Genomic DNA, 14155 nt, shown 5'->3' on the forward strand with positions numbered 1-14155 from the left:
TTGGGTGAAGAAGAAAATAAAATACAAAATGTATTGCTTGCAAATTCGGAGACGTCAGCAGTTTATACAATAAAAGTACAATTTACATTTTACTCAAAAATATAAAGAGAAAAATCAGAAAAACTGACAATTTGGAAGCTGTAGTACCCGGCGTTGTCTATCTCTTTGTTTGTCTCTGTCTGTCTCTTTCCCTGTGTCTCTCTCTCTTTCCCTGTGTCTGTGTGTCTCTGTCTGTCTTTTGGTCTGTCTCTGTCTGTCTGTCTCTTTCCCTGTCTGTCTATTCTCTATCTGTCTCTCTCTATCTATTTCCCTATTTCCCTGTATGTCTCTTTCCCTGTCTGTCTATTTCCCTGAATGTGTGTGTCTGACTGCCTCTTTGCCTGTCTGTCTCTTTCCCTGTCTGCCTCTGTCTTTGTCTGTCTTTCCCTGTCACTTTCCCTGTCTGCCTCTGTCTGTCTTTCCCTGTCTGTCTGTCTCTTTCCCTCTCTGCTTCTGTCCCTGTCTGTCTCTTTCCCTGTCTGTCTTTTTCCCTCTCTGCCTCTGTCCCTGTCTTTCTCTTTCCCTGCCTGTCTGTCTGTCTTTTTCCCTCTCTGCCTCTGTCCCTGTCTTTCTCTTTCCCTGTCTGTCTATTTCCTTGAATGTCTGTGTCTGACTGCCCCTTTCCCTGTCTGTCTCTTTCCCTCTCTGCCTCTGTCCCTGTCTGTCTCTTTCCCTGCCTGTCTGTCTGTCTTTTTCCCTCTCTGCCTCTGTCCCTGTCTGTCTCTTTCCCTGTCTGTTTGTCTGGCTACAGCAGTCTGACTATCACTGACACCAACGCAGAGGTGACTTGAACGCGGTATGCAACCTATACACAATAATGGCCCCTTTTTTTCCTAATCCTGGACAATCCCTTTAATATATATTGTTTTGGGGGGGAAGCAAACAATTCATTTTTAATCTGTGCCTGGCAAAGAGGGCACAATGCCAGTGACGGTGATTCACAACTATCCGAGCCTCATAAGGAAGCCAAGGATTTTGCAGATTGCCCCCTTTGCGGAAATGTTGGGCGTTTAATTGTTTCTCGGTGAGAGAGGAAGGAGAAATCTCCGTAATTTAAGGATATCTCATGATTACATTTAATTAGGCGCCTCCGTCAGCCCGATAACCGCTGGGATCCTCCTCTCCGGGGAGATGAATCATACACAGCCCTTAATACATTTATGAGAGGCTTTTCTTGTAGCTGGGATCACCCTCTTGACTTTCTCAGGATACATGGCCGGCATTAGTAGCGTGTGGCTGTTTCGCCTGAAGAAACACATAGGCTGGAGAAGTAAATGTATTTTTTACTTTATAAATTAATCATTTATATTAAACGTCAACAAACTACACCAATAACACACATAAGGAGCAGAGGAAGGTTAATAACAAAGCAACATGGAAGCAGGTGGAAAATAATGTGGATCTGCAATATAGGTCATTTAGTAGGTGCAATACTGCACAATCATGCATATTACCGCACCATACAGTACATTGGTGTAAAGGAGAAACACATACTCCAGTCTGGGACTTCATATAACCCTATACCTACTACCAGATCGTCTATAATACCGCCAAAAACTCTGGACATAACTCTCTATACAGTATCACCGGTGTACCGCCATACATCCTCATATAGCTACTATATATTCATATAGATTTATACAAACACCATGTCACCGGTATCCTATGTAGATGTGTAAATCTAGTGTACTTCTATAGACTATCTTACCACCACATACACAATATACCGCCATATTGCTAGTAGAACGCTATGAAATCTCATATACACCACAAAGCTACAATAACCCTATACATACTTCTATAGTGAGCCATTATATCTCTCTGCATTAACAGTATAGACCTAAATATTTAGCTAGTATACCCCTATATAGAGAAAGTAGACCTCCATGTATAACCAGTATGCTTCCATACAACCAGGATACCTCTATATAAAATCAATTTACTGCACTTCTATATATAACCTATATTCCTCTTTATATAACCAGTATATCACCATATAACCAGTATACCTACATACGGTATATAACTAGTATATCACCATATAACCAGTATACCTACATATATAACCAGTATATCACCATATAACTAGTATACCTACCTATATAACCAGTATATCACCATATAACTAGTATACCTACCTATATAACCAGTATATCACCATATAACCAGTATAGTTACATATATAACCAATATATCACCATATAACCAGTATACTTACATATATGACTAGTATATCACCATATAACTAGTATACCTACCTATATAACCAGAAAATCACCATATAACCAGTATAGTTACATATATAACCAGTATATCACCATATAACCAGTATACTTACATATATAACCAGTATATCACCATATAACCAGTATAGTTACATATATAACCAGTATATCACCATATAACCAGTATAGTTACATATATAACCAGTATATCACCATATAACCAGTATAGTTACATATATAACCAGAAAATCACCATATAACCAGTATAGTTACATATATAACCAGTATATCACCATATAACCAGTATAGTTACATATATAACCAGTATATCACCATATAACTAGTATACCTACCTATATAACCAGAAAATCACCATATAACCAGTATAGTTACATATATAACCAGTATATCACCATATAACCAGTATACTTACATATATAACCAGTATATCACCATATAACCAGTATAGTTACATATATAACCAGTATATCACCATATAACCAGTATAGTTACATATATAACCAGAAAATCACCATATAACCAGTATAGTTACATATATAACCAGTATATCACCATATAACCAGTATAGTTACATATATAACCAGTATATCACCATATAACTAGTATACCTACCTATATAACCAGAAAATCACCATATAACCAGTATAGTTACATATATAACCAGTATATCACCATATAACCAGTATACTTACATATATAACCAGTATATCACCATATAACCAGTATACTTACATATATAACCAGTATATCACCATATAACCAGTATAGTTACATATATAACCAGAAAATCACCATATAACCAGTATAGTTACATATATAACCAGTATATCACCATATAACCAGTATAGTTACATATATAACCAGTATATCACCATATAACTAGTATAGTTACATATATAACCAGTATATCACCATATAACCAGTACACCTACCTACTATATATAACCAGTATATCTCCATATCTAGCCAACACACCTCCATATATAACATGTATACCTATTTATATAACGAATATATCACCATATAACCACTATACCTACACATATAACCAATATATCACCATATAACCAGTATATCTCTATATACCAATATGCTTAATTACCAGTATGCCTCCTTATCTAACCAGTATACCTCCATACAACCTGTATATCGCCATGTAACCAATATACCACCATATCAGTCCATCTCCATAATGGCTTATATAACAAGTTACATGTTATTGACCCCTTAAAAGATGAATTCAGTAACTCTCATGTTACTTGTTGTTTCTCTTCAGGTTCAATGTGGACTCTCGAAGCTGCAATATATCGAAACACGTGAGTAGTGCAGTCATGATTGCTAATTAGGTTTTTCGCTTAGTCGTCCATCATTTCATAACGCACAGCTGTCACCCTCCGCCCGGCATGATCAACATAACCCATGTATACACATATATGCTGATGTATACAGATATAAACTGATGTACACAGCTATATAATGATGTATACATACATACTGTATGCTACGGTGTACAGATATATAATGATGAGCACAGATACATTCTGATTTATACAGATATACTGCATGCTGATGTGTAGAGACATATAAATGATATATAAGAATTATACGGATATACTGCATGCTGCGGAATATGGATATATACTGATGTTTAGGGATATACTGCCTGCTGATGTATACAGATATAAACTGATGTATACGGATATATACTGATATGTACAGATATAATGCATGCTAATGTATAATATAGATATATAGTGATGTATACTGATATATTATTATGTGTATGGATATTGCATGCTGATGTATACAGGTATAAACTGATGTATACGGATATATACTGATGTGTATGGATATATTGCATGCTGATGTATACAGATATATAGTGATGTATATGGATATATACTGATGTGTATGGATATATTGCATGCTGATGTATACAGATATATAGTGATGTATACGGATATATTCTGATATATATGATTATATTGCATGCTGATGTATACGGATATATATATTTATGTATATGGATATACTGCATGCTGATGTATACAGCTATATACTGATGTATGCAGATATACTGCATGCTGATGTATACGGCTATATACTGATGTATATGGATATACTGCATGCTGATGTATACAGCTATATACTGATGTATGCAGATATACTGCATGCTGATGTATACGGCTATAAACTGATGTATATAGATATACTGCATGCTGATGTATACGGCTATAAACTGATGTATATTGATATACTGCATGCTGATGTATACGGATATATACTTACCGTATGTATGTGGATATATTGCATGTTGATGTATACGGATATACTGTATACTGATGTATATGGATACACTGCATGCTGATGTATACGGATATATACTGATGTACATGGATATATTGCATGTTGATGTATTCATATACGGTATATTCTGATGTAAGCGGATATACTGCATGCTGATGTATACAGATATAAACTGATGTATACGGATATATACTGATATGTACAGATATATTGCATGCTAATGTATAATACAGATATATAGTGATGTATACGGATATATTATTATGTGTATGGATATATTGCATGCTGATGTATACAGGTATAAACTAATGTATACGGATATATACTGATGTGTATGGATATATTGCATGCTGATGTATACAGATATATAGTGATGTATATGGATATATACTGATGTGTATGGATATATTGCATACTGATGTATACAGATATATAGTGATGTATACGGATATATTCTGATATATATGGTTATATTGCATGCTGATGTATACGGATATATATTTATGTATATGGATATACTGCATGCTGATGTATACGGCTATATACTGATGTATATGGATATACTGCATGCTGATGTATACAGCTATATACTGATGTATGCAGATATACTGCATGCTGATGTATACGGATATATACAGGTATGCAGTGCAGAATTAATTCTGACCTTTAATCCCTGGTGTCATGATTTCTTTTTTTGCATCACTTATATTGGAACCACAGAAGGTACATTTCTGTTTTGTCCAGCACAACTGATCACAATTTAATTTATAAGAAGATTTTTTTTATTTTTATTTTCTTAGCTTTTTTCTATGTTCGCGTTCTTTCCTTTCTTTTCTTCCTTTCATTCCTCGCTCTCTTTTTTCTTTATTTCTTTTCTTTTATTTCTCTCTCTTTCTTTCTTTTTTTCTATTATTTTTTTTTATTTTTATTTTTCACTCTTTTTTTTATTTATCTATCTATCTATCAATCTACTTTATCTTTATACCATAATGAGGAAACCTGCCTTCTAATATCCAGATAATTTACAGTGCCCCCTCCAATATAAGTATAATGCCGCTGCCATGTTACTCAGTATCACCATATATGATACAATTATATCGCCATTATTATATTGTCTTCTGGAGGTTTCTCAGAACTATAGCTGCTCCAGGAAAGTAGATCAAGAAATTATATGAGCAAACTTGTTCAGGAGACACCTTCAAGGCTTTCAAGGACATTTCTTGTTTTCTGCGGGGGGATGCGGTGGGTGTGCTTGGGAGTACAAGATCTGGGGAGCGAGGGCTCTTCCATAATGATTGCCGGCTATATATAGAGCAGCACAGGGAACGTGGCGACGCCAGATCCTGCTTCAGCTGTAATACACAGTGATTAGATGGAGGTTAGGAAACTGTCCTGGTTAATAAGACACAAGGAATCAATAAGTAAAGTGTGAGCTGAGATAATACCAGCTTATCAACTATAGCGTTATTGAAGGATGATAGGAGTAGGAATCATTTTATAAGAACACCGCCACTTAAATAAGGACCACTCACAGCAGTCTAACGTCTTAGATGCCACAGCATTTAAAGGGAATCTGTCACCAGGTTTTTGCTCCCCCATCTGAGAGCATCATAATGTAGCGACAGAGACCCTGATTTCAGCGATGTGTCACTTACTGAGCTGTTTGCTGTCATTTTGATAAAATCAATGTTTTCTCTGCTGCAGATCTAGCAGTTAGGGCTCTTTTCCATCTACGATTAAATAGTCTCTGCGATACTCGCCCAGAAAGTGGGGTGCGTGTCATGCGTATGATCTGCGTTTTTTTCTCACCTAGCATTCGTATGACATGCGAGTGTCATGCGAGTGCTATGCAGGTGCCTAGCGAGTGGAATGCAAGTCTGTAGATTTTCATACCATGGATCCGTGTGACATACGTATGCCATCTGTATGACATGCGTATGCCATCTGTATGACATGAGTATGCCATGGCCCATCGGTATTGCAATATTTTTCTTGTTCCCATAGGGTTGCTCGGGCGTGCGAGAGCTGAGTCACGCTGACAATCGCAACATGCTGCGATTTCACTATGAGTGCGATTCGTGTGGAGGAAAAACGCTCAGGATGGCATGGTCACATAGTTTAACACTGGTGCCAGGGCAATCCGATTTTTTATCGGATCGCACTCGCACCAGAAAATCGCAGATGGAAAAGCGCCCTTATACAGAGCTCATGAATATGCTGGACTACCTGCAGCACACCAGGTAGTCCTTTATGATAATCTACTGCTGATTAAACAGTGATTTTATCATAACTGCACTAAGCAGCCCAGTAAGTGACACATCACTGGAATCAGGGTCTCTGTCTCTACATTATGCTGCTCTCAGATGGGGGAGGAAAAAAAACTGGTGATGGAGTCCCTTTATTCTGTTGTGAAACTACAACACCTAGCATCCCCTGACAGTAACAACAAGTGTATTTAACAATGTTGTAAGGTCTTTTTCATTGACAGCAGTACAAAATTATAGATGGGGTGACCCTGTTCAGCATTGGGTGTTGTATGGTGGGCCCATTTAGCCACTGGCTGATCCTCCCAACATCAGATTTTAAGGGATTGTTTGATTGTTTACTTTATCTTCGCTTTAACAAATGTGTTGGGGCACGATTTTTTCGGGCTTCCTAATATATACCTAATACAGTTTCTCTGCCTTAACCTGCGCCAGGATCCTTTTTTCAAAATATCTGAAGGAGGAACATATAACAAGATGTCTCCATTATCCTTCTAAGGCTAGGTTCACATTTCCGTTGTTTTAAATCCCTCAGGTCCGTCATTGCGACTGAGCGTCGTTTTTTAGATGTCAACTGACGCAACGGATGTGTTATTTCACAGGATTCCTTTCACAGGAATCCTGTGAAAAAACTGATCCGTCGCGTCCGTTACATCCGCTGTGCGTCCGTTTTTTTTGACGGATCCGTCGTGATCCGTTTGTGTTTGGAACAGCCTAGTCAGTGTACCAAAAATGCTGTGCATGCTCAGTAGAGCATGACGGAATCCAGCGCTGGATTCCTTCGTAAGACGGATTACGACGGAATCCAGCACCATAGACAAACATTACAAGCTTGACGGATTGCGACGGATTCCTGCGCGGTGCGTTAATTTTGACGACCCAAAAAACGTTACATTCTGCGTTGTTTCTGTGTCGCCCTGGGCAAGCCAGGGGACACAGATAACAACACCACTACACCCCACACTCCAGGTAGGCACACCTGCTAACCAGAAATCCTTGTTGCCTCCCTCCAGGAGTCTGTGATGCACACCAGGGGGTGGGCCAGGCGGTTGGCTCCGCCCACCAAGGAGCTCACAACTCTGGAGGCAGGAAGTTACCAGGCAGAACTGTCAGGGACATGAAGGAGTGAACAGCAGAGTAGCCCAGGCAGGGGCTAGAGGAAACAACAAGAAGTGAAAGTAAGGAGAGGAAAGTGGAAAAGGAGGAAAGCAAGAAGTGGTGACAGAGCAGAGAGAAGGAGAAGCCTGAGAGCCCAGCTGTGTGTAGGGCTAGAACAGCAAGGTCAGCGACGGCGGTGACTGTCCGGAGGGGGACCGTTTGGAAGTTCCTGGAAGGACCCCGTTGGCTGTGTGCCCGGTGGTCTGGAGCAGTGTTCCGAAGGACAGTCAGCACCAGGGCAGGGGCCTCTCGGACCCCGGCAAGGCTAGGAGTCGCCCAATTTGCCGAATCCGTCAGCGAAGGGGACGCAGATCCCCCAGCAACAAAGTCCCGATTGACGGCAACAGCCCGACCATTACCGGGGAGACACCGCCACCGCCAAGGCACCAGTTTCCCCAGGGCCAGCGCCTGCGGGCAAAGTGTAGAGCTCCTCCGGCCCAGATTGCAGTCGGGGAGCGGGTAACCGGGGGGAATCCACCGCTACCATCAGTCAAACAGGTGCAAGGAAGAGAGACGTCACCGTCACCTACCGGGAGTGCAGGTGCAACCGTCTGTGGGACCGTCCTACCAGCCGTTGGTTTACCGTACAAACTGTGTCCGTGTCTCAGGCTGAGTGAGTACCACAGTGCCGCAAGGCATAGCGCTGCCCCCGCGTCCCTGCGCCCTCCAGGCCCTACACTTCACATCTCTTCACCGGGCCCCGGGATCACCAACCCCTACCCACGGAGGGACAACACAACACCTGGCTGCTCCCATCACCATCCCCGGGACCCCCACACTGAGCAGCGGTGGTGCCATCACCACAACCGTGGGTGGCGTCACGAACTATAATCCCAACAAAACACCCCCCTTTCACTCACGGGCGAGGAGTGTCACTCGAGACACCCCGGGATCCGGCCCGCAGCTCGAGCCACCAGGAGCAACTGCCGGACCCGAGCAGAAGGGGTGAGCGCGGTGTGCTGACACCCTCCTCCCCGCCCGCGACATTTCCGCCCGGCGGTCAGTCCAAAAACGACTGATGTGCAGCGCAGCGGATGCAACGCAAGGTCATCAGTCGCAATCTGCCACTAATACAAGTCTATGGGAAACAACAGCATCCGCCAAACGGATTCCGTTGTTTACCAGAGCCGCGGATTGTGACTGATACAAATTGACGGAAATGTGAACCTAGGAAAGCTGTTTTTACAATTGTTGGAAGCTAATGGACATATCTGGTAAGATGAGCCTCAATCAGACGCCATTTTGGATCTATAAGAAAATGGGAGGAGAGCATGTTATATATTAGAAACTGTCACAAAATCATGTCCCCGACACTCTTGATATAGTAAAGATAATGTGGACAACTCATTTGACGTCGCCTATAAGCATTTGATCAGTGGAAACCATGTGTCGCACCATTACAATTGAGAGATTCTATTGGGTTGTCATGGCAGCCGAGGCCTAGTGAAGGCCCCAGACCTGCCATCTTAGTACTCCTACTATATTACAGAAGTACTGTGGTGTATTGAACCAAAGAATAAAGAGCAAATTCATTCAAAGCAAATCAGATTTCCTTTGACTTTCACAAAAAATTGGCTCCAGTTCAGCAAAATGGCAGAAAACTGTATTTTATTTCACGTATAAATAATTATACTCACCTCACCCCTCCCCTGTCTCTTTGACACAGCTTGCCATGTCCGGGCCTCCACAAAGATGGCTCCCTATGGTTCAGTCTTCTGCCTCCACAGTGCTTTTTGGCATCTAGGCTTCGCCCCATTTATTATACTTTGGGGGGGAAAGGCATAAGCCATATTCAATCCATATCAAATAAATTCTTACTAAATCAGATTTTCACGCCAAATTTGAGCGAATCTGCTGAATACAAATTTCGCCAGATTCATTCATCTTTAATCACAAGTTCAAGTCAGCCCAGTGGCAATAAAGAAAAGGCGGCAAAGACATAAAAACAATAACTAGTTGCCGTGACAGGAAAAGGAAAACAACAATGATAGTGGTCTCACTATTTATTAGGGTCGCTCATGATCAATCATTTCAATAGCCTTAACCCCTTCAGCCCCGGGGCACTTTCCGTTTTTGCGTTTTTGTTTTTTGCTCCCCTTCTTCCAAGAGCCGTAACTTTTTTATTTTTCCATCAATCTTGCCATATGAGGGCTTGTTTTTTGCGGGACAAGTTGTACTTTTAAATGAAACCATAAGTTTTACCATATGGTGTACTGGAAAACAGCAAAAAAATTCCAAGTGTGGAAAAATTGCAAAAAAAGTGTGATGGCACAATAGTTTTTGGGATGTTTTATTCACGGTGTTCACTATATGGTAAAACTGATGTGTGGGTATGATACCTGAGGTCGGTGCGAGTTTGTAGACACCAAACATGTATAGGTTTACTTGTAACTAAGGGGTTAAAAAAAATTCACAAGTTTGTCCAATAAAAGTGGCGCACGTTTTGCGCCATTTTCTGAAACACGTAGCGTTCTTATTTTTTGGGATCTATGGCTCAGTGACGGCTTATTTTTTGCGTCTCGAGCTGATGTTTCTAATGGTAGCATTTTTGCGCAGATGCTACGTTTTGATCGCCTGTTATTACATTTTGCGTAAAACTTGCGGCGACCAAAAAACGTAATTTTGGCGTTTGGAATTTTTTTGCCACTACGCCGTTTACCAATCAGATTAATTGATTTTATATTTTGATAGATCGGGCATTTCTGAACGCGGCGATACCAAATATGTGTATATTTATTTATTTTTTAACCCTTTAATTTTCAATGGGGGGAAAGGGGGGTGATTTGAACTTTTAGGTTTTTTGTTTTTTTTTTAATTTTTTAAAACTTTTTTTTTACTTTTTTTATTTTATTTTACTAGACCCCCTAGGGGGCTATAGCGATCAGCAATCCGATTGCTGATTGCTATCTGCTGATTACAGCTATAACGCTGTAAACAGCAGAAATAGTCACTTTCTTTCTTCCTCTGCTCCGTGCCGAGGAAGAATGAAAGTGAAACTTCGTAGCACCAGGCGTCATCACATGACCCTGTGCTACGATGGCAACCACCGAACGTCACGTGATCACTCACGTGACGTCCGGAGGGGGCGGCGGTAAGAAAAAAAGATGGCCGCGCGCATATAGATCTCGCTGCCAGACTTTGGCAGCGAGATCTAAGGGGTTAATGTTCCGGGTGGAATGCGATTCCACTCGGAACATGTAGGCACACATGTCAGCTGTTGAAAACAGCTGATATGTGTGCCGATCCACGCCGCCTGCCCGCGGCAGGGGGCGGGGCTTACCGGGACACGATCCATGACGGATATATCCGTCCATGGTCGTGAAGGGGTTAAAGGGATTTTCCTATGAACAAAGTTCTTTTGAGCGTTCATTTTAATCAATAGATCTTGGAATAATAATAACTTCCACAATTGGATGTGTTTAAAAAAAATGTTCCTGTGCTGAGATAATCTTATATATGTGTCCCTGCTATGTACTGTGTAATGGCTGTGTCTGACCGTACAGGAACATGGTCGGATCATTCCATATCTCATGTGCAGGGGAGGAAGTAAAAAGGTATACAGACATTACAGCACAGGATTGCAAATTAATCTTTCTTTGAGGTAAAACATTATTTATAAAAACAGGCAGGTAAATGCTTTACCTCACAAAAAGTGTGGCGCCCCTGACCTGGTCAGGCACCACAGAGTATTGCACCCATGCGGGGACAATGCTTCCAGGTAATTTCCAAAGGCCAGGATGAGGTGCACACACAAACACATAGTGACCAGGTCTCCCACACCACTAGAAGGGACCCTTGGGTAGCCAGTAGGGGTTAACTTTCAATTCCCAGCTAGGGGTGTGTTCAGAGGCTGGTTGCTAGGAAGCAGGAGAGAGGAAGTGGAGAAGGAGTCTGGAGTTTGAAGGGTGTGGAAGGAAGCAGAGAGGGGGCTCTGGTGTCGGCCAGGTCCTGAGGAGTGCAGTAGCTGGAAGCGGGGGAGAAAGGGTACCGTGGGTCGGCCTGAAAGACATCCAGAGAGAGGGGTGGCTGAGTACGGAGATCCTGGTATCCGAGCACGCAAGGGGAAACAGATCCCCAGTACAGGCAGCAAATCATCCAGAGCTGCTTAACCTACAGGTGGGGGTACTTCATGCCCTCACCACTACTACACCGAGCTCGAGCCAAGCAGCAATCACCAGGCCCATAAGGGGACAGGGCCCGAAGCCATCCCACCAAGGCCACAAGGCCGGCAGACGGGCCAGAGAGAGGGGAGCAGGGTAGTAACAGCTTCCCTGGAGGAGTCCTACCACGCTTCAAGCAAGGGATCCTCCCAAACAAAAAAAGAGTGCAAGGAGGGCGAGTGGACAGCTACCCTCAGAACGGCCTCCTGGAATTCCTGGTTCCACCTGGTTATCACAGTGCCGCCCGGGCATCTCACCGTGACCTCTAAACAGTGAGTAAACACGTTAAAAGACTTCTTGGACTGTGTTTGAGTCATTCTGCGACCTGTGGTCCCACACACGTACACAGGGACCTGGGGCTTGCCTTACTCTCAGGAGGCTATTACAACCGACTGCACCCACCATCAGCCCCAGGCATCCCTTAACCTGCAGTGGCGGTCCTCACTGACCGCAATTCTGAGAGTGGCGTCACGACGAATCCCAAAACGAAGGTTCCCTACCTGTGACCAGACCGTCCCATCCCGTGGAGTCCCTAAGGGTAATACACTGCTGCACCGCACCTGTAGGGCTTCACATATCTGGCGTCACGAACAGGATGTGGACTAGACCTGTTCAGACAGGTGACCGTGCGCCTCAGAGGTCCGACCGCAAAAATTGAACCGCCGCCATATTGCCATCTTCAGAAGCGCGCGCTGCAGCCCGCGCGAGGGAAAAGAGCACCGCCCACGAAGAGGTGTGGCCGCCCCAGAATCCCCACAATTCGGAGAGCGTTCTGACCCAGGAAGTGGAAAGGGAGCGCGCAGATTTTTGGTTTTTTTTTTTTTTTGAAGAAAAATGGACGCTGCAGGAGGTAATGCCCCTGGTCAGGGCGACGCAGCCCAAGCGATGCCCGCCCCCGTCGCGCTGGACGCAGCAGCGCCCGGTGCCGGTGCCGCGGTCGCAGCCGCGCCGGCCGAAGTCTCCCCCATAATGCCAGTTTCCTTACTGTATGTCCCAGGAGCGCAATGGCTGCCCCAATACGCCGGTAAAATAGACACGCTGACCGGGTTTAAGAAGAAGATCAACACCCTGCTAGACATGCACGCGATGACTGGTAAGCAGAGGGCCGCTGTGGTGCTGGGACAATTGACTGAAGCAGCAGAGTTGGAGGCTGAGTCCTGGACCAATGATGACCGGGGCTCTGTTGAGACCATCTTTGCCAAACTAGCAGCTGCTTTTGAACACCGCACAGAGGGAGAGCTGAGGACGGACTTCTATAACTGCCGTCAGAAGCCCCAAGATAGCATAAGAGACTATGCCCTCAGGCTGCAGGCTGCACTACGGGCTCTCAAGCTGGTGGACCCTGTCAGTGATCAGGAAGGAAACCGGATGATGAAGGAACAATTCTTGCGGGGCCTGCGCTCTCCTGAGGATGGGAAGCAGATGAAGCTGTGGTCCCTGGAACACCCTGACGTGGACTTTGCCATTCTGAAAGACAGGGCAGTGAAAGCACTCCAACCTCCTGTGGACACAGACCCCGTCGCACCCGCATGGCCTGCCAGTTCCACGGCTGCAGGAGCGGAATCCTCCTCGCAGTCCCTGGTAACTGCAAAAGGACTCAACGCGCCAGCAGAGACTATAAATACACTATCCTCCCAGGTGCAACAGCTCACTAAGGATGTCGCACAAATCCTGAAAGCAATGCAGTTGCCCTCAGAAACCAAAGTCCCTCATCGGATCCTGCTAGCTGACAGCCCAGAGGACGTCCCTTGGATGCGGAGGAGAAGAGGTCCTACAACCCGAGGCAGGAGCAGTGATCGCTATGACTCATCTGGACAACCCATCTGTCGTCGTTGCCAGGAGGCAGGTCACTATGCAAGGGCTTGCCCTTTAAACGAGCCAAACCTGGGGCCGAGGGCCAGTCCTCAGGATTAAGAAGATCAGGCCCAGGTCGCTGCCGTGATCAGTACGTGGGTGGACGTCCTGTCCTGTCCATCGTCCT

At 43.6% G+C, this 14155-nt stretch overlaps 1 protein-coding gene across 1 annotated transcript in view; it reads left to right on the top strand.

Moving 5' to 3' along the window:
• CPNE9 (copine family member 9) overlaps nt 1-14155 on the top strand; it is a 353312-nt gene that overhangs the window by 159531 nt on the left and 179626 nt on the right. Inside the window, exons 6-7 of the mRNA XM_075321438.1 lie at nt 3562-3601; nt 5313-5315. Of these exons, the coding sequence (XP_075177553.1) occupies nt 3562-3601; nt 5313-5315 (43 nt within the window). The remainder of the gene's footprint in view (nt 1-3561; nt 3602-5312; nt 5316-14155) is intronic.

The sequence above is a fragment of the Anomaloglossus baeobatrachus genome, chromosome 8, assembly GCF_048569485.1.
Source record: "Anomaloglossus baeobatrachus isolate aAnoBae1 chromosome 8, aAnoBae1.hap1, whole genome shotgun sequence".
Taxonomy (NCBI): domain Eukaryota; kingdom Metazoa; phylum Chordata; class Amphibia; order Anura; family Aromobatidae; genus Anomaloglossus; species Anomaloglossus baeobatrachus.